The sequence below is a fragment of the Drosophila miranda genome, chromosome XL (assembly GCF_003369915.1).
Source record: "Drosophila miranda strain MSH22 chromosome XL, D.miranda_PacBio2.1, whole genome shotgun sequence".
NCBI lineage: Eukaryota > Metazoa > Arthropoda > Insecta > Diptera > Drosophilidae > Drosophila > Drosophila miranda.
This window is the reverse complement of record NC_046673.1, coordinates 838768-865999: the sequence shown is the minus strand read 5'-3', so window position 1 is coordinate 865999 and position 27232 is coordinate 838768. Positions and strand designations below refer to the sequence as shown.

Genomic DNA, 27232 nt, shown 5'->3' with positions numbered 1-27232 from the left:
ATTAAAGCCATTGGTCTTTAGAAGTTTACAGAGCTTCTTCTTTAATCTGATCTTCCCAAGAGTTATGGACTATGTACATATGTATGTATGTACATTATACAATGTAGATATGTAAATACCTTTCATACTCCTGGGATACCGCGTCTGAAAAAAACCGATATACGTGGGCCTAAGTTTGGTGTTTATTCTTGGTTTTATTTTTTTCAAATGATACAACAGCTCCGAAGGTTACCACATGGCTGTGCGAGTTGAAGTTTGATCTACTTAGGGCCAGACATGAAAAAGAGCGACTTCTTTCACTGATACTTGTATACATTTTGTATTTGTTTTGGGCTGAATTGCCTCTGTTTTTCAGCTCCCTGGGTGAGTCAGTTTTGTGTGAACTTTAGTTTTGGCGCCGTGCCAATAGATTGCCGTACTCCCTATTAGTCAGCCGCAACCCCACTCCCACTTCCACTGCACTCCAATATAGTGGAGCTAGTCCAAGGTCGTCGTCCTCTTACACACGCTTCTCACACCATCAAACGCCCAGAGCCAGCGACATCAGGAACATCAGGGACATCAGGGACATCGCCATCACCCATTCTTACGAGTAAATGCAATTATAGAAATACATATGTATGTATGTACCTATGTACATACGAGTACATACGGGACGGGTACATACATATGTATGTATGTACATATGTAAGTGTATAAATATACTTACAGTGAAAGCTCGCGGAGACGACCACTCGTCCAAGGCTTTTGTCCATCTACGAGAGGTGGTAGAGGAGAGATATGCGCTATCCATTGGCTTGATCAATAATTGATTCATACGAAAATCTGTCTGATAACTTTTTCTGTGATTTCACACTGAAATGATCACTAGGAAGGGATCTGGATCTGTTCTGTGCACGACGAAAGCTTTTAAAATGCGTTTCTTTGTTTTTAAAACATATTGACTCAAAATGAACAAAGGGAGATGATGTCCACTCAATATAACTATCCATCCAGCTGGCTTTTACTGTTCAGTTCTTCGGTAGCAAACTACAAAATGGCGTTGCCTGTTGTCCTTTTGTGTCCGTCTCTCTATTGATTTAGATGTGAACGTCTAAATGAGAGACAAAGCTGGGACATAAATTCGCCAAGTGCATTTACCCTACTCGTAATGCGCGGCCTAGAGATGGTGAGAGGCTGAGGGTGAGGGTGAGAGTTTGGCATTTATGGTGACGATGACAGTGATGGTGATGCCTGGTGCCTGATGGTTGATGGTTGATGGTTGATGCTTGGTGTTGCAAATGTGGCATAGGGGTATCTTCTAGGAGATAGGAGATGATGACAATGCCAGAAAGAGAGAGAGAGAGAGAGAGAAAGAGAGAGTCTTTCCATATGGCAATGCATCCAGAGACAAAAGAGGAGGAGCTGCAGATGCAGATGGGGGAGCTATAAAAGGAGCCAAACAATCATGTGTTTGCATGCAAAGAAGAGACTGGGAGACTGGGGGACGTGGAGAGGGAACTCCATTCAAGTGATGTTACCATTGTTGGCTCAATGGCTGAAAATGGATAGATAATAAATTGTGAAAAAACCTTTTGCACTTGAACGAGATTTGAAATTGTTGCTCCATTGGATGGGGAGCACTCGTACACATATGGAGAGCTGCATCCAGGGGAATGGTCCACGGTCCATGGTTCATGGGTGATTTTCGTTGTTGTTGTGTTCGACACTGAAATTTCTGACAAATGCGAGTGCATCAAGTTCAGGCCTGGCCCCGCTGTGCCACGGAGTCATGGAGCCAGTGCTAGACGTGTGTGTGTGTGTGTGTGTGTGTGTGTGTGTGTGTGTGTGTGTGTGTGTGTGTGTGTGTGTGTGTGTGTGTTTATAGGGTGTGGGGTGGGAATGTTGCTGCTCGAAATGAAATCGTTTCGATTGTCGCTTCAAGTGTCATTGAACGTTTGGGTGGCAAGAAAAGGGTGATACATACATATGAGTGGGGACGCGAGAAGGGGGTGTGAAAGATGTGGAATGGAATGGAGTGGAGTTGAGTGCAATAACTCTCACACTTGAAACCAAATGCGACCTGCATTTCTTTCTCATTGGATCTATCGCGGATATCGATACCCCCACCCCAAAGCGCCCCAAACAACCCCACCCAACAGCACCCATCCAATGCTTCAATGCATTGTGAAACTATATCGCATTGCCGCATGGCCACACTACAACGATCCCCAACTCTATCTCGGACATGTCATTTGTAATTGTTAATTGAAAAAGTTAACAGCAGCGGAAAAAAAAATTGAATTCGTGGCTTCTATAACATATTTTCCATGCGCTCTCTCGATCACTTTTACTGTCATTTAGAAATTCACACTTTTCGAGGTGTAAATGGAAATGGAAGTGGAAATAGAGGAAAGCCAGCATTCAGCAGGGCATGCCGTTGTTCGCTCGCCAAAACTTTCGCTTAGGGCTAAAGGGGGCCAAGAGGTGAGAGCGGAGGAAAGCCCGATCAAATCAGAGAACAGTATGCGGAATAAAGACCAATCAATGAAGACAAGCAGTAAGAAAAGAAGGAATCTACAGGAGGAATAGAGTAAGGAAAAGTGAATGGAATGAAATATGTAAGCAAACTGCAGAAAAGTCTTCTGTGTTTGAAATGACTAATCGATTCGGCTAAACGATTTACACTTAAAGGATCTAGATAGGGATTCTGCTGCCCCTCGATGCTGACCGATGTCAGAAGTTGTTGAATGCTTCCTATGTTGAATACAGATCTTAGACTTTAGAAAACGCTTTAGAAATACATATGAAACGTAACATACCAAATCAATACATATGAGTATCCTGTGGTGATTATGTCTTTGACCATCAGGGGGCATCATCATTATCAGCAGCATATAGGCCTGCTATCGGCTGGTAAGGCCTCCAATAGGTTAGATAAGGGACAGATAAGTCTATATAATGACGGAAGAAACGAGAGAGTCCGCATACAATGTACAAATGTATGTATATGTATATACATATGTATGTACATATGTAGACAGTATTAGGTATAGGCTATAGCCAGTGGGAGTGACGCTGCAGTGGCGGCAATCGACAATCGCCGAAAACATTTTGAGGCGTATGCAATTACCAGAGGAGCTGGAATTGGAATTGGAATTGGAATGGAAATGGGACGGGCCTTATAAGCGAAATGATGTCGACGCATCCTCTGCTGTTTTTACGTTTTGGTGTTTTTGGATTTTTTAATTAAATTCACTTTCAAAAATACCGCTAATCAGTTGAACAAAAGGCCAGCGAACATTTGCATATTTGTTTGTCTCGAATGAAAATGGCAACAAAGTAAAGAAATATCCCAGCAAAAAACAAAGCACTGCGATGTCTTTTCACTCATTCTCCCCATCCCCCCGTCCCCCCATCCCCCCACAACACCAACACCCCCACCACAGCCCAGCCCAGCAGGAGGCGTGGCTGGGAATAGATTGATCGATCTAGGCAAACAAATACGAATATACCGTGAACCCGTACATATGGTATGTATATTTTGCAAGTCTATGAAAGTGAAATTCCAGCAACCCCGTCCGCGAGATGAGATGCGGATTTGTCAGGCCCCTGAGGGGTCCAGCTACAATTTCCAATCAGCTGACTCCATTCCGCCACTGACGACCATTCATCGATTCCCCATCATCATCAATGGCACCAAATTAGTCAATACTTAGTCAATACACACGGAGTTGGTAGTCGGCTCAACGGATCCATTCGCGGATCGCGAATCTGTTGGGAGAGCTCATTTCGTACACGTATGTACATATGTAAGCGGTTCGCGTTAATTAAGACCAATCTCATCGGGAGTGAGTGTTACGCAAGGGCCTAATGTGGTTACAACCAAAGCGAAGCTGTGCAAGACCCAAACGTAAAACACACGCTGGGAAGCAAATTCGAAGGCTATTCAATTTACTGGCACCTCCACTTGCAGGTTCTGGCTGAGGCCGTTCGCTTATGGGAAACTTACACAGCAAATCGACGCCATCCGCGTTATTCGACGAATAACTTGCCGAATCTGCCGAATCTAATGAATCAGTGGTATTAGTCGTTTGATGTGTTTCCATTGACTTGGAGGACTTGGAGGAGCTACTTTCCATAACCATCTTTTGGCATGCCTTAGGGTTAATTTATACATAATATAATATTTACACATATTTCCTCATCTTTGCCATACATATTTCCTGATATTTGCCATTTTCCATTCAATATACGAGTGTTCTTCGCAAAATATGCCCCAATTGTCTCCAAGTTCTTTCCTCATGTTTTCCCCGACAATATTTGATTTGTGTATTAAAAATGGTTTTTAACAAAAATTTTCTCAAAAGTAGCCTGCATTTCTATAGACCTCCTCTTATAAGTGAAATTCTTGTTCTCCTGCCATGGGAGACCGCGTTAAGTAGGGCCTAATCTCCCCTCCAGAGACTGTCGAACCTGTTCTCTCTTTTCCGCCACGCCTGATCAGTGTCTGCTCAACCGGGGAGATTTCTTCTCCTTCTCTTTCGACCTGGCCAAGGTTAATCCTTTCGGAACATCTTTATGCAACGATAAACGATAAACGCTTAGATAAGCCATGCGTTTTATGACTATTCCGCCAAGGGCCGTGCCATGGCCTTGTGGGCCCCAGCACCTACCTTTTTGAATGAGATTCAACGATTCACCGACTCAACGTTGGACTCCCATAATGGGAATGGGAATGGGAATGGGAATGGTGAGACAGACGACATTAATCTCGTCGAGCTGTTCCCGGCTGAAGTTCACAGTTCAATTGCGTTTACCGCTAATTAGTGGCCGGAATTGGAATTGCAATTGGAATTGTAAGTGCGACTTGCAGCTGCAGCTGCGGCTGCAGTTGGGGCACGTCGCACGGAACTGGCGTGTGAGCCATTAACCTGGCACCCAATAGCTAGCCACCTTTAAGCCATGTCTTGAGGTTGCTGCCGTGTCTGGGTATGGGGTATGGGGCATGGGGCATGGGGCATGGGGCATGGGGCATGGGGCATGGGGCATGGGGCACAGGGCATTGGGCATGGGATATGGGGTATGAGGCATTGGGTATGGGTCTCTTGCTGTTGGTTTTGTTGGGGCTTTTTCAAGTAACCGACGACTGCCGCAAGTCACTTTTATGTTTTATTTATTGATTTTATTTGTATAGCTTTTGCAGTTGTTGCTGCCCCTGTTGCTGCCGCTGTTTCTGTTGCTGGCGGCAATGTTATTGTTGCTGCGGTTTTGCGTCCCATAATTATGTCAGCTGCAGTGGCACAGTCATAAATTTTCGCTCTTTTTCCGCTGTTTTCATGTGGGGGGGGTAGGGTGGAGTGGAGTGGAGTGGAGTGGAGTGGGGCATAACAGTATGGTATATAAAGTACTACGGGTAAAATGTCTGCAAAATATTTGAAATTTATGATCTACTTGATGCCAAATTGATTTCATATCATACAAATGTACCTATGTACATATGTACGTACATATATGTACACATACGGTATCATGTTATTGGGATTGGGGGGGGATCAAGATTTGCAGGTGTCACCCAAAAGAACACATTCTAATGTCAGACTTATCTCTATCTCTTTGCAGAAGCTAAAATATCCCAAATATCCGAAATATCAGAACAATCCGAGCCGAATCGAGCCGCGATGCTCTGGCATCCACTGAATAACGAGAATCCTACGTAACTCTGCAGAAACCGCAGCCAAAGCGAAAGCCAAAGCGAAAGCCAAACACCAACAGCAGTTCCCATTTGAAAGTGAAACGGAAGAGGATACGAGAGGATACGAGGTGCCGCAGTAGGGGGATACCATATCCCGAGCCCACACAACAAATCACACACCACACACCACACACACACACAAACAAAACACACCATGGCCATGTTGGAGGCACGGCCGTACAGGCCCTTCAAGTCCAGCGAGGAGTATCTGGAGGCCATGAAGGAGGATCTGGCCGAGTGGCTGAGCACTCTCTATCCCGAGCTAAGCATCAATGCCGAGAACTTTATGGATCGCCTCGACACGGGCGTGGCTCTCTGCAAGGTAAGTCGCAAGTCATCAGAGTGTCGGGGTGTCGGGGTGCAGTGAGGTGCAGCGAGGTGCAGCGCGGGACCGTAAAATACAACTCACACTTTTCAAAGTGCTAAAAGCCCAACGGATTTCCATTTCATCTTTTATGCTTTTTATGCTTCCATCACTAAAAAGCTTCTTATTCACCTCCCCCAGACTCCACTCCACTCCACTGCACTCCAGGAAGCGGGAAACGGGGTCACTGGGGGTTCATTGAGCCTTCAGTTGCTCTGCCTTTGCATTCGCATTTGCATTTGGCCCATTGCTGGGGCATCCTTGCGAATGGAAATGAGCCATTAAATGGGTGTGCGGCTTTGTGGGTGACACAGATGGCATTAACTCAAGCAGAAATGCAAAAAATGTCTAAGGGAACAGGCAGGCGGACAAATGGTTGTGGAAAGAGTCCAACAAATGCACAGAAAAATTGAGAGAACCGATCCATGAACTATTCCTGAAGGAGTTTCTCGGAGAAATCAGTTACCAAATCTATCTTCGGGACGGTCCGGTATTAGACAACATAACCGCATAACCGCATAACCGCATAACCGCATAACCGCACGACCCCCTCATTCTTTGACGACTGTCTGGTGCTGATGCCGAGATGCCGATCCCGATATGTCGCTGGAGAAGAAGGAACAGATTGAATCGTCCTGGGATATGAGGGTAAGGGCATCGGCTCTGTCCACGGAGAAGCACGCATCAAGTATGGGAACCCGAACCGCGGAAGCCACTGAACTTGGTGCATGCCCAGTCGGAGATCGTCCGGACTGGTCCGAAGCGTAAAAGAACGAGGGGGAACGTTGTGAGTTGCTGCGGACACCGCAACTGTCTGTCCGTCCCCTTCAGCGCCTAGTGCTCAAAGACTATAAGAGCTAGAACAACGATGTTTTGGATCCAGACTTCTGTGATATGATATGTCACTGCTACAAAAATATTTCAAAACTTCGCCCCGCCCACTTCCGCCCCCACAAAGGACGAAAATCTGTGGCATTCACAATTTTAAAGATATGAGAAAACCAAAAACGTAGAATTGTAGAGAATGACCATATCTTTAAGACTGCGGAATCTGAATTGGATCGTATTATTATTATAGCCAGCATCAAGAAAACAATTTCATTTTTTCTCGCCCTGTCTCTCTCTAACACACACGTAGCATAGGCGGCTTTGCTTAGAGTAAAACATTAGCGCCTAGATCTCAGAGACTATAAAAGCTAGAGCAACCAAATTTGGTATCCACACTCCTAATATATCGGACCGAGACGAGTTTGTTTCAAAATTTCGCCACACCCCCTTCCGCCCCCGCAAAGGACGAAAATCTGGGGATATTCAAAAATCTCAGAGACTATTAAGGCTAGAGTAACCAAATTTGGTATCCGCACTCCTGTTAGATCTTACTATAAAACGTGTATCTCAAAATTTCGCCCCACCCCCTTCCGCCCACACAAAGGACGAAAATCTGTTGCATCCACAATATTGCACATTCGAGAAAACTAAACACGCAGAATCATAGATAATGATCATATATATCAGATTGCTGAATCTGGATCAGATCAGATCATTTTTATAGCCAATAGGAACAAATCAATTTGCAGTGGCTACGCAGCGCGCGACGTCACGCTCAGACTGATTTTCTGTCTCTCTCGCACGCACTCTTTGTCGTGTCGTTTAATATTAGCGGCGTCTGCCGGAGGAGAGCCATACTGACTTAGTATCGGGTATAACCGTAGAGTTGCGGTGTCCGCAGCAACTCACAACGTTCCCCCTCGTTTCGGTTTGGCTTGGTGTGGTTTGATTTGGTTTCGATTGGTTTGGTTGGGTGGCACATGCCATAAGCACAACTCCTGCCCTGCCCTGCCCTGCCCTGCACTCCACTGCACTGCACTGCACTGCACTGCACTGCACTGCACTGCTTTGCCGTGCCCCCTGTGATTGCGGTGCTGAGTGGCGCCAGTAGCACCAAACATCGTCACGCTGGAGGCCAATAGCAAGACCTCAACCCGTAGAAAATTTGTCTTTACTTGTTGTTGGCGATGTTGCAGTTGTTGTCAGACAGACGTTGTGGATTTTTATCGGCAACGAGATCGTAGCAGCAGCAGCCGAAGCAGCCTCATCGTGTGGTTGCCCCCTTTGGGGTCTCCTGCTGGGAGGCAGCATTGTTGTGGCAGATGCCGCCTCGATGGTTTCTGGTTTTTCTTATACTTTTCGGATTGTGCTTCGTCTGGGTCCGCCGTTCGTTCCTCGAAAATAAAAGAGCGGTAAGAGTGTAAGAGCTGCGATGTCATTGCATCTCCGTCTGTGGCCGGGGAGGGACCATGGCAGAACATTGAAGATTGCCAGAATGGCCATCAATTAGTGTTCGCCGGTGTCGTCGAAGTCGTCGAAGTCGTCGAAGTCGTCGGAGATCCGTTCCTGATGGCAGAAAGAGTGTTTTTCTGTTGCTCTCTTGATCTGTGTTTGTGTCGAGCTCTGTATTCTCTTTCCAAGGCTCATATACAATTATTGGATTTGCTCCGGATAATGGATAATAGATAATAGTTTCCTCTATGAAGTACATATATATGTACATACATATATACAGACATGCATATGTTCGATAATATGTTCATACACGCTAGAGCCCTACATGAACCGGCATTCGGTATTTGGCATTTGGTATTCGGTATTCGCTTCGTTCGGTACGTTAGAATGAACGATTCAGCTTTCCCACAACCTCGAACCGCAGGTATCGTCCTTTTTACTGTGTCATATGCGAAATCTTCGGTTTTTTTCTCCATTTCTCTCCATTTGATTTTCTGGTAGAGAGAACGAGAAAGCAACGCACAAGCTTGCTAGTTTTGTATCTCTCCTTCTGCCTGAAAATATGTATTTACACTGAAAAAAAACAATTTTCAGATATCTGTAGCAAGAGAAGGTTTAGCTCGCACTCGGTTTTTAGTGATTCGGGGTGATCCGAATATGACCGAAGGCAGAATCCGTTATGATCGAACGCATTAAAGGGGCACGCATCATTTTCCTTTAAGTATACATATGTATTTCATACAAATGTTATACATACTCAAGGTATACCTGTTTAAATCCAGATCAACTGGATTTAATACTTTCAACTTAGACATGGGTGTGTTGCTTTTTACCTCGCCATTTTTCTCTGAGTATACTCGCTCATCCCTTCGACCAGGACTCTATGGCGAACGTCTGGTGGCCACCACTGAAGCTCTCCGCTGCCACTGCCGCTGCCGCTGCCGCCGTTGTCTGTGCTGCGCCCCGGACGAGTGCTCGATATGGTGATGGATATGCGTGCAGCATAATCATAAAGTCGCTTTGATCTTCTGTCTGTGCTGTCTTGAAATAAATGAAATGACTCAGACTCAGGGCATACACGGGCATACAGTGGCATTTTACGTAAGGTACACACGGGCAGCGGGACAGACCGGGAACTGTTCGGCGGAGCTGGGGCTGCCGGAAATGTCATAAGCGTAAATATAATTTTTGATAATTGTGTGTGTCGCGAAGCGTTAATTGAACTTTAATTGAAACTCTACGACAGATCCGAGAGCTGCAGAAAGGAGCGCGAACATGGGTGGAGTCGGGGCAGAAGCAAATCTCCTTGAACGGTCGGCAGTTCAGATACAGCGATCTGATGTCTTCATCATCTGGACAAGACCCGTAATTTCGTCTAGATGGCCACATCATCATCACCATCTCCACCATCTAGCACTCAACTCCACTGCGACTGCTTGGGCGGCTGGTTCTACGCGCCCGGAGGCCAATTAGCCAAAGGAGATCGTTAGTCGTCTCTGACGGTCATTAGCGAATTGTCTTAACGATCTGTACAACCAATTGCCTGCCAATTTATCTAGTTAATTATACGAATTTTCTATAGTTAGAATAGCCGTCTTCCTCCGTCCATTCGAACTGAATATGAATACGAATACGAATATGAATGTGAATATGACATTCGTCCAGCCTGTACCCGCCACCTCAAGATGATTGTTGGTTTCTGTTTCTCTTTTGGTTTTTTTTTCTTCGGTATTTTGTTTGGCTTTCGTCGTCGGCGACTAATTGAATTTGATAAAAAGCCAGCGAATGCTTTTAATTGACCAAACACTCACTCACACACTCGCCAATTATCCGTTGATAACCGAACGGGGGCAGATAATGCGTTTCCACAGTCCCAGCTATTCGCTTCGATTAAATAACGCTTATGTGGAGTGGAGTGGAGTGCGCTCCACTTCCGCAAGTCGAATGCCGACTGCCGAAAGCCACTCCATTTCCGTCTCCGTCTCCGTGTCCGTGTCCATGTCCGCACACACAACACACTATGGTGCACAATGGTCTTTGCAAGTTCTCCTTCTAATCAAGCAATGAACCCAATTGAAGCCAACAGCACTTCGAGGCGTTTCGAAGCCTCGGAGCTCAACTCACGCATCCAGGAGTCAGCTCCCCCATTTCCATCTACCGAAGCTTGCAGCGCAGCAGCCGCAGCTGGTGGCATGGTGGCAGCAAGGAACGGACACGTGAGGTCAGCTGGCAGTTGAGGTCGGTAGCTGCCACAAAATCCTTCTCGGCAGAGGAGGTTAGCTCACCCATTTTCATCTTCGGCAGCGCGGGTCGCAGCAGGCACAGACGAATTCGTGGTCGGACCATGCCACGCAATCTTCCGGCAGACAGCTCTTCCTCAAGCAGCTCCAGCCCGAACTCCTGCGTCCGCGAAAAAGCGTCAAAGGGTCAGGATCCACGAAGAGATGCTCCCATTTCAGCAAATTGTCCAGGACGAGGAGACCTACCGCAGGCGTTGCGGCATAAGCCTCCAGCGCATCGGCAGCTCTTGTCATAAGCCGCTGCCCCAACCGTTGAGGTAAATTCTGGAAACGCCCTTCAGCGGGCACATGCGCGGAATACTGGAGCAACGCGGCGTGAGCCTGTAGAGCCAAGAGCCTGGAGCCAATCCTGGCTGTCATCCAGCATATCCTGGCCCAGCTCCCTCAATAGACGATCGCTTTAATCCTCGTGCCCGTCCGCGACACGATCCTGAAAGTACCAAAGACGGTGAGTGCCTACGCCGCCCCATGAAATTCGCACCATTTGCTTGATCACGACCGAGGAGAGCAAGACGCAGCTGTACGATGATCAGGCAGGCTGCGCTCTGATGGTGAGCACTCCCTAGGACCTGATCTGCGGCCTGGAGGACCACCGCTTCAAAGTAAACCTGGACCGATCAACCTATCCTGTGGTGAACGGAGCTGACCGCATGCTGGTTTCGGGATTCGGAGACCAGCTGTCTCGCATCATCGCCCAGGCAGGCGACGACGCGCAGATGCTCTTTTGGACGGTAGACTGGTCACCTGAGAGAACGGTCATCGATAAACCCGGTAACATCCTTATCCATACTGAAAGCCAGAGTCACGTCAACTATCTAGGCCTGTCGGGGCCTCCACGGCGGCAAGGGCCAGTTTGGGCGGGAGCAGGCCCTTCGCGACCTTCGCGACCTTCGCACCAAACAGTTCACTATCCTCGTGGTTACCCACATCAGGTGGCGCGGATTCGAGCTTCCGTCCTTCAAGTTTGTCTTCAACTACGACTTTATATGTATTAGATCTCTCGCTCTCACTGCATGCTTTTCCCATGCAGCTGTGTCTGTTTTTGCAGCTATTCTGTCAGCAAAGCTACTAGGAACACTAGCTTCGTTAGAGATGCTACCATGCTTGAGACGTACACAAAGAACCCCACAGCTTACGGGTATATGGGACAGCTTATGTGTATATAATGACCGACGGACTCATGTAGTCTTCTGTGTGTGTCCATTGGCGAGTCTTTCGGTACAGTACACTTGTAGTTGTTAAGTATATTAGAGACAGAAAAAGAATATATACAGCATACAGCAATCTATGCATAGATTGCATATGTACACATATGTATCTACAACATCATGTCATACAAGTGCCAAGGAAACTGAAAGTTTCTGAAGGATCTAAACGTTTTTTTCTTTAGCTGGGCTTCTGCCGAGTCTACAGATGTACGTGCATACGTAAATACGTACCAATGTACATATGTACATACCTACCTATGTATGTATGTTTTAGCAGTGCGATATGCTGCTGCAGAATCATTGATATCTGGCTCGTATCATCGCTCATTGCCTACTGTCCGGTTAATATATGTATGTATGTGAATGTATATACATACATATGTAGGTCACGTCAACCCTGCTCCATTGATTGCTGAAGTTATTTGGCTGTTGTGCGAAAGCAAATGGAAATGAATCAAAATTCATTAGTGCTGAATTTATTGTGTGATCGAATATCTCTCTCTGATCTATCGGGTTGGCTGATTGCGCTGCAAAGGAGTGTATATCGCTCGTATATCGCTGCCCAATCGCTGCTCAATCGCTTTCCGAGTGGCCAGTGTTCAACACAGGTGGCTGACAGCACAGGGGCCACAGCTGGACTGGGGCTGGGACTGGGACTGGGACTGGGACTGGGACTAGGAGTGGGAGTGAGACTGTGACTGTGGCTGGAGGTGAGGCCAGGCCATGTCCAATCCGATTTTGACTTTATTAACGCTGCAATTTGTAGCGACCACTGGCAGTCCGGACGGGAACGGCAGTCAGAGTCAGAGACAGAGACAGAGACAGAGCCAGAGCCAGAGACAAAATTCAAAAACTCCAAGCGATTATTATTTTTTGCTGCGCGTGCTGGCCCCAGCAATCCCCCCACAAATTGTATGCTAATCGCTTGGACCTGGACCAAGCAGACCCAGCCAATTGGCTGCTGTCTGAAGTGGACCTCGGCCTGGACCTGGACCTGGACCTGGACATGGACCCGATGTGTCAGTCTGGGCGGGGCGGGGCGGTGCGGTTGTCGGGAAGTGTGTCTGATTTATGGAGTGTCGCTGACTATTTTGAGCTCTTCGGGGCGCTTGTCCGGGAGTTGGAAAAAGCCCATTCTAGGGGCGGGAGAGCGTGACCAGGACTCGCCGAAGCACTCACGATCTATGCATGTTCCATAAGGCGAATCAATTTCTAAATTTATAATTGCCTCTGCCTATAAGCGGCAAGGTCAGTGGAAAAGCGGTTCTAGGAGAAGTCTAGTCTGCGTCATTCAGTCAGCACCAAAACGGAAATCAATAGAACAATCGTTTAATCGATCAACAGAGTGACTCATCGCTGACAAGTCTGCTCTGGCCACACTCCATTTGCTTTCACCGACCAATCCACAATCCGTAATTTGCAATCCGCGGGGCTGAAACGGAACCATGGAGATTAAGAGCCATGTACTCCATGTACTACTCCATAGACCACTACAAATGCCAGTCGCTTGGAGGTGGATGTGGAACTTAAAACTTGGACTTGGACTTGGACTTGGACTTCAAAAGGCCAGACCGCCTCCTCCCAGGTCGCCTGTTCCCACGCAACTTTGATGCGTGCCTGATGAACGCCGGTGATGCCACCATTTGTCGACGGTCAACAGCCAGTGCCAAAACGGTAACGATGGCAACAAAGGTACCAAAGCATTTCGCATCCACAAATATTGCGAATCGAAAAGCCAAATATGAAAAACCGCACAGCAAACACCAACAGAAACCAGAGAAACTGCGGCCCGTCCGTGTGGATTGTCGTGTCAACATCGTCAATGTGCCAGGTCCAGGCCCCAAATCACAAAACGCAAAGCCCCAAAGACAAGCCAAGCCAAGCCAAGCCTAGCCAAGCCAAGATCTTGGAGTCACGTTTGTTTAATAAAATTAATATTTACATATGTTCCGTATTTACACACAACAAATGCTCCACTCCAACCCAACGACGACAATGACGATGCCTCCGTTTTGTTTGGCCAAAAGTGGACAAATAGCCAAATAGACTCGGCCAGATCCAGACTCGGCATGGCCAGGCAATTTGCACGATCCGAGCGGAGATCCCCAGTTAGCCACCGCCAGCACGCACCATAACTCGTCCGTGATGATATCTCTCTCTGTCTGTCGGTAAAGGCGGTTTCGTGATCAGAGATCCGTGATCCGTGATCCGTGATCCGTGATCCATTGGAGAAACTTAAAAGGAGCCAGAAATGAGGTAACTGTGATGCATTCAATGCCTGATTTGGTAAAGGACAAGCATAGTGGCGCCGGCTTACTATTTTGCACTGCTCATCAGCATTAGTGATCACTCTGCACCAAAATTGGAGCAATTTAAATCGTGATCTGATCCAGAAGTCAACTGTGAAGACTATTGGGATTATCTGTTCTACATCAAATGAACATCATTCTGAGCCATATCTGCGAGATTGAGGATTACAATTTGCACAGTATCTACGTTTGCACAGTTTTCTTCAGTTTTCAGCTGTTCGATGACTATCACATCGAATGCAAATCGTTCACGATTACTTTCCCTGATTATAAAGATATAAAGCTTCAGTATACATAAGCTGAACAAAATAATGATCTCAGTTCTGAGATAAGAACTACTATAGCTGTGTCGGACTCAATACGAATCATTCACCTTTTAAGATTAAGACGTACACTGGTAAATCGATGCTGAGAGTCACCGTAATGTACGAAATGGACGCTAATGGATCTGGTAACCAAGATCTGAGATCTAAGTATCTAAGCCATAAACTCGACAATTATTCCACCGTTGCTCTATTTTTTTGATGTTGGTATTTTGGCTATTCCAAACAGGAAACACACCAAATCGGACAAGCGCGACAAACAGATCTCGACATTTGTGGCTTGTTCTGGCTCTGACTCTGATTCGGGTCTATTTCGATGTACGAGTATTTCTATTTCTGTTTCGGTTTCGGTTTGGGTTTCTTTATCTCCATCTGTAAATCCATCTGCATCTGTATCTGTACCTCTTGATGTTGTTTCTGGTGCTGTGCAAGTATTGTGTCAGTCTCGCTCTTACTTTGGGGGCAAATACTTACTCGAGCACATGGACAGACTCCAATTTGGCCACAGTCTAAATTCAAGTTTATAACTAAATATGCGCCAACTAATAGGTACAACTCATTGTTGGTCCGTCTGGTGCTGGTGCTTGCCTGGGACTAGGGGTGGTGGGGTCTCTCTCTCTCTCTCTCTCGCTCTCTCTCTCTCTCTCTCACTCTCTCTCTCTCTCTCTCTCTCTCTCGCTCTCTCTATCTCTCTGTGTGTCTCCGGCTAACCTCGATTGCGTTTGCCACATTTTTAACAACTTCACCCACATTCAAAATTCGTTTTGGCTTTGGCCCCAGCAACAACGACAACAACAACGAGAACAGCAACAACACCACAACCAGTTCAGCTTGGTTCGGTTCAGCTTTTGGTTTTGGCATCGAATTTTTTGCCAGCTTCGGCGATAGCCAAATAGCCATCTAACTATAGAAAGACTTCTGCTCTGGTTATTGTTATAGCCAAACTGCAACGCCTTATTAGCCCTGGAAGGGTACGAATACGTGTAAGATCTACAGCCGTTGTTAAAGCTAATGGTTTCCGCAGCAGATTTATGTGCAAGCATACTGTAGTTATATTTCATCCATATGATAATGACAAAGGCAATAACACTAAAACTTGTAAAATTGTGTGAAAACATCTTTTGAATTATCCAAATTACATTTGATAACCATTCTTGCGGCTTTTAATAGACTTAACTTCACAAATGAAGTTGGCTTCATAGTTGGCAAAACGGTTGGTGCTGGTCAAGAAAATATGTCGGTATATATATGTATGTATATGTATTATATACATACATATGTACGTGTGTAAATATGTAAGTACTTAATAGGGTAATACAATAATAAGGTTATATCGAACAACACATCAGTTGCGGAGCTAATCAGCTTTGGGCTACTCGAATTTCAAGAACACACTTCGATTTCCCATCGAATGACTTATCCTATTTATGCCATGAGCTTAAATACCATTTCCAAGCGCGTTCGCTCCGAACCAAGCGCATGTTTCCGTTCCTGTTTTCGCCCGCAATCGTCATCGGTGATCGCATTCTGAGTGATCTCATCGAGACCTATCGATGCTGCTGATCGAATCGCCTCTCCAATGGTCCCATGGTCGCAGAGGTTTCCCACACACCGAAAGAGTTGGGATGTCGACAGAGCAACAAACTTTTGGGCAAAATATAAATACTCGTAGATAACAGCAACAGCAACAGCAACAGCAGCAGCAGCATACACACTAACAAAAAAGCCTTCTATGGGCATTATGGAAATACCGTTAATCGTCGCCCGGCCAAGATCAGAAGACCTCCGAGCAGGTGAGCGATAGTCGCTCTCAGATCGATGGATCGATCATTGTGGTTAATGTTGTTGTTGAGGCTGTTTCGCTTGTGCAGAAATCATTTGCAAGCGAATACACTGATCGATCTATCATTGCCAAAGCCAAATACGATTATGCATTGTGTATTGTGTACATAGTACATACATAGTATGTATTTAGGCATGTATGATGTGGGTAGAGGAAGTCGTTGCCGCTGAGAACCTTGAACCCAGGAGAGACAACAGACACAAAACACAAAAGAAACGTTGGAAATATGATTTTGAATGGGATTTTTTGATTGAGCTCTGAGCGGAGTGGGACGGCAGGCCCCGAGTGGAGCTGAACTCAGCTGAACCGAACCGAACTTAGATGAGAACGGAGCTGAGAGCCTCAAGCAGAGAGCTGCTTAGAGCCAAAAGCGGAAACCAAAAAGCGGAGTTGCTTTGTGGGACTAATCGATGAAGGCAGTCATTGACAATGCAAAAACAGTTGGAAATCCGCTTACCAGAGCGCACAATTTCTGTGTGTTTGTGTAATTGCACAAATCAACTTTTGTTCGTTATTTACTTATTTCAGTTTGGCCTATTGTATACCCTTGCAGAGAGTATTATGATTTTTACAACATGTGTGCAAAGCCCTCTAAGGGCTCGCGCACACTATAGCTGAAAGCGGAGCTGAAATCGGCGCCGAAATCAGAGCTGAAAGCTCAGCTGATCTGAGAGCTTTTTTCAGGCAGAATCAGCTTGCAGGTGCGTACATTGTCGGCTGATCTGATTGCTGAAAGCTAAAAGCCACTGCGAATTAATATTACATTTTTCAATTATTATTTATTTTGTATAATAATAAACATTGTGATGTCTTTCGAGCGTTTACTGTACTTGGGGACATAGTATATTATATTTATTATTGACATATGAAAATGGTAATAATAAAACTTTTTTGCCCAATTTATCGCCTTCCAGAAATGATAGAAATAAAACTATTATCCAAATGTTTTGAATAATCCCGCTTATTCCCCAGCTTCATCGCTTAACAATGTTTCGCCCATTTTCGATCACTTATGAACCAATACACTTGAACAAAATCAGCAATCAGCTTGCTGAAAAAACAAACATGCTTGATCGATCAAACTAAGCTGAGCTGATTTCAGCGAGCTTTTTCAGCTTTCAGCTCAGCTCAGTCTGCAATGTGCGCACTTGCACCGGTGCAGTGTGTTTGTTTTTTCAGAGCTTATAAATCAGCTATCAGCTCCGATTTCAGCTCCGCTTTCAGCTATAGTGTGCGCGAGCCCTTAGACCCCTCAAAGGGGTACCTTACCCGTTTCTCGGACAGTATACATATGTACATGCACACAGCATACAGCACGCAGAATACATACATGTACATGTATGTACATGTACATGTACATATGTATGTATATGCAATCATATGACTTATACAATATATTCCTGCACTCCGTCTATGCTCTTTCCACCTTTCCACATTACGTTGTTTCTCCGTTATATCGTTGGAAGAGACACCAACGAAGTACCATCCTACCATTAAATCTCGCTCCCTCCGCCATGGGGTGCCACAGGACAATGAAGACTGCGAGAGGGAGGTACATATTTATGTAACGGACATACAAATCTGGGAGACCAAGAAGGATATCAAAAATTTCAGCACCTTCTTGACTTGAATTTGTTTGTGCATTTTATCTATTTATGTTGTTGTGTTTTGTCGGCGCGCTTTTATTTTGTTTTTTGCTTTTTTTTTTTAATTTATTTGGCTTTTTGCGTAACTAAAACAATTTCTTTTGCACTGACAGCGTCGCTGTCGCTGCCTCTGTCGGCCCGGCCCCTCTACAGCGCCCGCGCTTACGACTCAGCCGTTACGGTTATAATGCGACAGAGCTTTTTTGCAATTGCTTTTAGCAGTCATGTAATGTTATTAACGCCATATTGACACACATTTTGCAGCAGGGCAGGCATGTTGGTAGGCAGACCAAACTGCAAGAGGGGGCCCGAAATCTAAGCTAATTGCGTGACGGCAAACGCAACGCAGCCAGAGAGCAGAGTGCCTGCACTTGCAAGCCTCTCCTCCCAAGCAGACGCCTCTGCCCTCGCATAGACTTCTTCCTTGCGCGTTTTCTTCCTCTGCCATCTGCCCGTCTGCCCATCCATCATACATCGCATCAACGTCACGTACACGCGACGTGGGTGGCGTGGCCAGATTGAGTGGCGGTGGCCCACAGGGCGACCCACTTTCGTCGTCTCTCTGGCCCTTGCTCTCGCGCAACGCGAAAGAAGAAGGAATACTAATATGAGGAAGCGAGGTTCAAGGGGAGAAGCATGAGAAGCAGCCGAGAAAGAGCAAGAGCAAGAGCAGGAGCTAAAGAGCGAGGCTAAAGTCACGTTATTTGCTTCAACACTTGACTCTGAATATGCGGATGCGGATTCGAATGCGGATATGCATACGGCTTGCCGATTGGAAGATTTGGGGACTGGGACATGGACATGGAAAGCTTTAAGTTCTTTGGCATTTATTTGCTGGCGATATAGCGCCTCTCCATTGATCCATTACCATTAGCGTCCATAAAAAACCACTGGCACGTGCCACACTGTTGATGCAAGAAAGTTATGATGTCATAATACCCATTTGCACCCTCTCCTCCCCCAACCTGCACTCTCCATCCTCAAGCATCAGTCGAATTTCGAAAGTGAAAAGGTGATGTTGCCACTGTGGGGGGATTATCAAATATGCATTTTCGTCCGTCCGTCCGTCTGTCTGTCTGTTTCGGTCTGTCTGCCGCTGTCTATGCATTTTTCAGAAGAAGACACAACAAAAATTTGATGGTGCTCCTCTCACACGAAGACACAGTGACACGAACACACAGATACAGCTACAGATTCAGATACAAATGCAGATAGACCAAGCAGGGCTTCAGTTCTAAGCGAAGCTACGATGCGCTGCGCTGCTACTCTGCTGTGTTGCTGCCAGCGATCAAAGTGAAACGAAACCAAGGTTTAACAGAGAAGGATTACTAGCTTCGAGTGTCGAAGAATTTGATACCCTTGCATGTAAATCGGTTAGGCGTCTTCCTGTATGTTGGCCACTTCTGCAAAAGCATCAGAAATAGTAAAAAGCTAGGAGGCAATCAAAAAACTGGGTCGAATACGCTTCCTTTTTGTGGCAAAGCATAATACCCATAATACTCTCTGTAAGGGTATGATAATGCTGTTCGTGGGCAGCGCAGCGCAGAAGCAAAAGATGATGATGGGGGGAGATGCATTTAACGCCTCTGGGTAGCCAAAATGTATCGTGGGCGTCGCTGTCCCCGTTGCCGTTGCCGTTGCCGTTGCCGTCGTTGCTCACCTGGCATGATAAGAGCCCAAGATGATGGAGAGGGAGAAGAGGAATAAGAGGAAGAACCATCGAATGAAAAGATCGACGCAACGATACCCTAACCCTAACGTACATAGGTCCGCGAGAAATGGAAAACCGACTGAAACATTTAGTTCCCTTTCTTTGTGGCTCGAACTGATATGCCTATTTACAATTAGTCTACCTCTGTCATACCCATGCACTCCTTAGTCATTTCGCAGCAACGGCAGAAACGTCGGCAGAAGAGCAGCGTCATGCACGCTGGTTGCTTTTGCTACTGCTGCTGCTGCTGCTGATGTGGCTATTGCTGTTGCTATTGCTGGGAATGCCCTTGTTTGGGGCTAGGGTATTATGGAAAGGTGAAACAATAAACACCAAATAAAGCATTTGTCAGATATCCATAAAAAAAGCAGCGGGAAGGAGAGGCAGAAATAATAATATTGTTTAAATATTAAATTATTACAACAAAATGTGCATAAATGAATATGGAATGATGCAAATGGAAATGGAAATGGAAATGCATGACACGTCGAGACACGATTACTGCTTGCGCTAGCAGCAGCGCAGTGCAGCGCATCGTATCGCCTCGAATATGGGATTCGAGCTTGGGGGATCTCCGATGGCGGATGATATTACCTCAAACGTCAAATGTGCCAATGGCGAATTGTTGTGGCAGTGTGGTACGAAGGGGTTAGAGACAGGCAGTACGAGACTAAGTGGGTGAAAACTTCTCAAAACTAAAGTAAGCTGTGAAGGGGCTAAGGGGCTAAGTGGTAGTCTCCAGATTCCTGAAAGGCGGTAAAGCGATAAAGGATGCGAGTTCCACAGAAAATATGTATGTACATATGTTATGACTGATGAATTCTCTCCCATCTCTAGAGTGCAATAGGTGAGGGTACGCCTGACATATTTCCATACAGCAAAATTCGTTTCTCAATTTATGAACATACAGAACATGGCCGCGTTAATACTAGAAGAAGGATGTGGATGTGCACCCTCTTGATGTGTACTGTACTATTGCACATATTTACATACATGTACATATGTACATAAGTGAGCGGTTAAACGAAGAGAAAAACGAGGGGGAACGTTGTGAGTTGCTGCGGACACCGCAACTCTACAGTTATACCCGATACTAAGTCAGTATGGCTCTCCTCCGGCAGACGCCGCTAATATTAAACGACACGACAAGGAGTGCGTGCGAGAGAGATAGAAAATCAGTCTGAGCGTGACGTCGGGTGCTGCGTAGCCAGTGCAAATTGATTTGTTCCTTTTGGCTATAAAAATGATCTGATCTGATCCAGATTCAGCAATCTGATATATATGATCGTTATCTATGATTCTGCGTTTTTAGTTTTCTCGTATCCTCAATATTGTGGATGCAACAGATTTTCGTCCTTTGTGTGGGCGGAAGGGGGTGGGGCGAAATTTTGAGATATACGTTTTATAGTGAGATCTAACAGGAGTGCGGATACCAAATTTGGTTACTCAAGCCTTAATAGTCTCTGAGAATTGTTGATGCCTCAGATTTTCGTCCTTTGCGGGGGCGGAAGGGGGTGTGTCGAAATTTTGACACAAAACATCTTAAGGTCCGACATCACAGGAGTGTGGATACCGAATTTGGTTGCTCTGGCTTTTATAGGTTCTGAGATCCTTGAACTCATATTTTGCAATTGGCAAAACCGACCATGAAACCTGTGTGTTAGAGAGAGACAGAGCGAGAAAGAATGAAATTGTTTTCTTGATTCTGGCTATAATAATTATACGATCTGGTTCAGATTTTGCACTCTACAAGATATAGTCATCTTCTACGATTCTGCGTTTTTAGTTTTCTCGTATCGTCGAATTTGTGGATGCCACAGATTTTCGCCCTTTGTGGGGGTGGAAGTGGGCGGGGCGAAGTTTTGAAATATTTTTGTAGCAGTGACATATCACAGAAGTCTGGATCCAAAACATCGTTGCTCTAGCTCTTATAGTCTTTGAGCACTAGGCGCTGAAGGGGACGGACAGACGGACGGACGGACAGACGGACGGACGGACAGACAGACAGGGCTCAATCGACTCGGCTATTGATGCTGATCAAGAATATATATACTTTATGGGGTCGGAAACGATTCCTTCTGGACGTTACACACTTCCACTTTTACCACAAATCTAATATACCCCAATACTCATTTTGAGTATCGGGTATAACAAAAAACCTGTCGAAATATCGTCTCAACGCTGATCGTTTAACGACCGTTGGGGTCTGTGGATCGGGGCTGTGGGGGACACGGGCCTGGGACAGCCTAAAAATGTCGTGCTAAATTCTTAGGAAGCTTAAAAATAACAATTTTCTAGTTTTGTATTTTTGTCTTGACTTTCACTCGCGCCGCTCGCTGAAATTGGGTGCTGCTCATTGGGTATTTCTGCTCCTCGTTGTTGCAGCACGCGAACTATGTGCGGCAGGCGGCTGTGGACTATTTGGCCCGGCGACAGGCGCGCAACAAATCGATGACACGCTCGATGACATCCGGCCTGGCCGGTCCGATCCTGGCCCAGGGCAACATCCACTACCTGCCGGCGGCTAAAAGCGGTACCTTCTTTGCTCGCGACAATGTCTCCAACTTCATAACTTGGTGCAGGTAAGTGGTTCATCCCCAACGGCAATCGATTCTTCTATAACTCAATCGATAATTCCTGCAGAAAGAGCCTCAAGATAATCGAATGCCTGCTGTTTGAAACGGACGATCTGATCATGCGCAAGAATGAGAAGCACGTGATCCTCTGCCTCCTGGAGGTGGCACGACGAGGTGCCAAGTTTGGTACGTCATCTAGGGATTCGATTCACATTATCCCCCATCCTTATCACATGGTCTCCTCTCTCTTCCAACAGGAATGCTGGCCCCCATGCTGGTGCAGATGGAGCGACAAATCGATCGGGAGATCGCCGCCGATATCAAGGCCAATGGCGCCAACTCCTCGGACAGCGGGACACAGACGGAGGCAATCGCCTACAGCTCGACGATTAGCAACACGGCCACATCCACAACAATAACGACAACGACAGTGGGCTCGGAGACGGATCTATACGATGACAGCGATGACTCGGAGAATGAAGATGATGCCGATGAGAATCCAATGCTGATGTACGGTCCCCAGCCCCAGATAGTCACCAACGATCTGAAAAGCCTCGATGAGATGGTGAGTGAGACCGACTACCTATGTATGTTACTCGTATCTGTACCTTTACCTTTTTTTGTCCTTTCTTCAACATTTGTTTACAAGACATTCTTACAACACGATACGCTGGAAAAAGTCTGGCCGTATAACCAACTGAGTTTCTAAAAGCAAGAATCATTGTGTTTCTGTTTCCGGATTGCCAACAAGTGGTCTAATTCTTATATCGTTGTGATTTTCTCACTCAATCCTTTCTGTTTCGTTATAAAGTGATTCAGTTCAATTTAATTAAATTCAATTCAAGATCTGAACCCTTCGCAGACAGAGCGACATTTTGCTTGTATTCCTTTGTAGAGCTTATCAAGAGCTTTAATTGTAGCATGATTCAGTGAACAGAAGTCTATATCGGGATCTCGCTTCGAGTATTAGCTATGTACATTAGTTTCCTGTTTGGTGCCTTTGGGTTTTCTGTGGCAGGGCTATCTATGGGTGTGTATATGTCTGTACGTTCCTCAAGTGTCCAAGTCCCAGTTCCAGTTCCAGTGCCAGTGCCAGTGCCAGTGCCAGTGCCAGTGTCCACTTCTTTGGGGTTTCTCTTTTTGATTGTACATACATATGTACATTTCGTTCATGGCCCAACTCACGATTGTTTTGCCTTCGTAGTGACCGCTGTCGTTGTTGCCACTTTTCTTAAGACCATTTTCAGCCATGGCTGAGTTTCCATTTAGGAACTTGGCCCAAAAGCAGCTAAACCGAAACCAAAGTCAAATGCAACCCAAACGAAAACCAATCTAAGGCAACCTGGAGTGGGATTTGGTTAGGTGTCTGTCGGACACATTGTAGGGGATAGGATGCCAATTTAGGGGGGAGCAAAGTATCTCCTATTTCCGCCAATCCGACCGTGCGGCATGGAGGCATTGCGGCAGTCCGTCTGCCATGTTGAGATGTCAAATTAATTTGACAAGATGTTCCCCAATGGCGTCGTCGCTGACGATGTGCCAACAACTATTACAGCAATTGCAATAGTCAATGTAATTGCAAGTGTGACGACAGCGCCAGCATCACCAACAGCAGGAGGATGGTGATAAATGAGGGGAGGGTGGATAGATGGTAGGGGATAGATGCAGGATAGACGCAATGGAAATCAGCGACGTCCAGACTAATGAAAGCCATGCAAACATTTCCTCACGCCGCCAGCAATAGCAGCAGCAACATCTAGCAAAGATCGACAGCTGGGGGATGGATAGATGGTCTTGGCGTGGACATGGACATGAAGCAGCGCCACAAGCTGTCCGGGCGATCCTCCATCCTCTCGACTCGATCATGGCAGAGTCAGCCAATATATTTGTGCAGCAGCCAGAGCCGCAATATCGGAGGTAGCCACAGCAGCCAAATCAGCAAATAGCCTCAACAACTTGTCGAAAATCAAATGATGTGCCACCAACAGCATCAGCAGCAGCAGCAGCAGCAGCAGCAGCAGCAGCAGCAGCAGCAGCAGCAGTAACAACCACCACCAACAGCAGCCACTACCGAGGAAAAGAAAGAGGGAGAAAAGGGAAGCAACCACGATCATTTGTCGGCTCGAAGCTGGAGACTCAGACTGAGGCTTTGGCACGTCCGCATAGCTGTCTGTCCCTGGCCTGTTGTCTGCTGTCTGTGGCAGGCAGTTGCTGCCGTGGATGCTTGTGGCATGCGATTTATGGTTAGCCCAGGACCACATCGCCCCATCGCCATGGCCAGCTAATCTCGTATGCGTCAGAGTCACGCCGATCCTCGATCTCTGGCAGAGATGCGAGATTCCCTCCCGATTCCGGTATCCCCCACGGCCGAAAGATTTATTGTCAGCAGCTCCACCTAAGCACGCATTCAGAGCTGCCGAAGGAGATGCAAAAGTTCAAAGGTGCAAATGCGTTGCCCTCCCTCTCTATCCCCTGTACTCTGTCCTCTAACCCGCCCATCCATCTGTTTGGTCTTGCAACAAACTACAGTAGCAATGGGCTCGAGGAAAGAGTTGGAGCCAGGATCCAGACCTCAGAGTCCAGAGTCAGAGCCCAGAGTTGGAGTTTGAGTGGAAGTCGGAGTCGGGCCAAGTCGTCATTTGTTGTTTGTCCGCTGCCGCCAGTTGGGACGGACAGAGTCGTCAGTTCGGGCTGATGCTGATACTGATGCTGAAGCCCAGGCTGGGGCTGAAGCACAGTCTGGCTCCCATGGACTGCTTGGCTCTCCCTAGGGCTAGGGCAGCCCCTCTGCTGCCTCTCCGGATCATTTGTTGGTTGGACAATGGCAGCGCGTGAATTTATGCAGTGGAAAACTATTTGGTGACCCCGATGCTCGTCGACGCTCGTCGCTGGATCAGCGTCAGCTTCAGCCGCGCACACAGTATCAGCATCAGCTCCAACTGCAATAGTCGGTCGCCAGTCAGTCAGGGAGTCAGTCCGACTACTGGGGTCAGGCTTATGCAATGCCGGGTGTTAGCGTCGGCCCACGAAGGTTGCTGGGTGGCAGGCAGGATGGCAGGGCAGGCCAGAAAGACTCGATTTACGGTACAGTGCCACCCAGAACTTTACGGTTTACGGATATCGAATTGGCTCATCGTATTAGAGCTCATCTTTAGATCATGGTATGGCAACGATGATAACGATCAGTTATCACAGCCCAGGGTCATATCGACAGAGATACCCTATAGAGCAAGTAATGTTCTCCTTGCTAGACCAGTTTACTGATATGGATTATCATGCATCAGGCATGATATCGCTGCGATAAACATATGTATGAACAAAATCATAAACATAAAACATAAACACATAGACACATGCGCAGCGATAACTGATCAAAGAACATCAAATTATCGAATATATGTACATATGTACATATGTATGTATGTATGTACCAAAGCAGACCTCGCACAGAACGGTTGACACTTTCGGGGTGTCCGAAAAAAACACTCACATTTACGGACACATGGAGAAAAGAAAAGAGACAGAGAAGACCCGATCAAATCTGTTTTTGCCTAACTCGCTCTTCGCTCAAGCAAAGCCTGATTTTACATGTTTCTTTTGTTACTGTTGTTCATTGACCATTTTGTCGCGAGCGAAAGAAAAAGGTGTCTTTTGCGTCTGTATGCGTGCCCGTGAGTGTGGTGCCTATGGCAACGATTACTTGCCTACATATGTACATATGCATGTATGTACATATGTATGTAAATGAAAAACACATAACCAACTAATAACCAAAAATATGCAGAAAATTAAACACACAACGCAGAAACTTTTTCTGTGAGCGCTTGATCAAAAGTGTCTCTTTAAGTTGTTGTGAGACACGACCGCGTGTTGGCTCATCCGAAAACACGAAACAGATAACACAAGCGAAGAGGCAAAAAATGTTCTGCACAGTGAGAGAGGTACATACATATGTACATACATACATACACACATATGTACATACATATTGCGCGTGCTGTTTTTCTGTTTTGTCAGTGACCAGACAGCAAAGAAGAAAATGTTGACCGTTGTTGGCGAACTATCCCTATCCCTATCCCTATCCCTACCCCTATCGCATATTGTACATTGTATGTATGTATGTACATGTACATATGTACATACATATGTACATATGTATGTATATCTTTAATTTTATTTTTATTTTTTATTATCTGGCTTTCCTAGTGCTACAAGTTAATTAGAGCACTATTCACTAGATGTCACATTGGTTTTGTTTGGGTCAAACTAATCTTATCTGATTATATAATCTTTTCTAATTTAGGATTACATACATATGTATGTACATATACATATGTATATTACATTCTTTATTATTAATTATAGGTAATTTTTACTATTATTTTATTTGATCTCAATTAGGTTTTGAGATGTACAGTTTCTTAATCTACTATAATATGGGCTATTAACTGTATACATATATTTGATTCCTTTGCAGGTTAGAGATCTGGTAGAGAAATGCACATGCCCCTCGCAGTTTCCCATGGTCCGGGTGTCCGAGGGCAAGTATCGCATCGGCGACACCAAAGTACTCATCTTTGTGCGGGTGAGTATTCGTTGGCGGCTGGAATGCGAGGAATACAGAGGGAGAATCGCTTATGTTCGCGTGCCACTTTCAGATACTGCGCTCCCATGTGATGGTGCGCGTGGGAGGCGGATGGGATACCCTGGCCCACTACCTGGATAAGCACGACCCCTGCCGCTGCCGGGCCCAGCACCGCAGCTCGGTGGCCGCCCGCCTCATCCCCCGACAGTCTCCCAACCACAATCCGAGTAACGGCATCGAGCTGCACAAGGCTCAGGTGATATTCGAGCGGTAAGGGATTCGGATTTTGTAGTCCCTTCTCTCCTCTAGATCCAATGATATTTACTCCCTTTCACTCCACTCCCTTTCTC

At 46.1% G+C, this 27232-nt stretch overlaps 1 protein-coding gene and 1 long non-coding RNA gene across 5 annotated transcripts in view; both read left to right on the top strand.

Moving 5' to 3' along the window:
• Positions 1-27232, top strand: part of LOC108152708 (GAS2-like protein pickled eggs) — a 61265-nt gene that overhangs the window by 29653 nt on the left and 4380 nt on the right. For 3 of the 4 annotated variants that reach the window (XM_017282244.2, XM_033390827.1, XM_033390830.1), the window contains 6 exons: positions 5602-6056; positions 22107-22303; positions 22365-22483; positions 22555-22862; positions 26775-26882; positions 26956-27152. In XM_017282244.2, coding sequence (XP_017137733.1) covers positions 5889-6056; positions 22107-22303; positions 22365-22483; positions 22555-22862; positions 26775-26882; positions 26956-27152 — 1097 coding nt within the window. In that variant the 5' untranslated portion in view covers positions 5602-5888. Of the gene's footprint in view, positions 1-5601; positions 6057-22106; positions 22304-22364; positions 22484-22554; positions 22863-26118; positions 26239-26774; positions 26883-26955; positions 27153-27232 lie in introns of those variants that run through there. The other variant, XM_033390835.1, reaches the window with a different exon arrangement.
• Positions 7814-17267, top strand: LOC117187941. The gene is made up of 2 exons (XR_004472394.1): positions 7814-9556; positions 9628-17267. It is a non-coding gene; the product is annotated as an uncharacterized LOC117187941 (long non-coding RNA).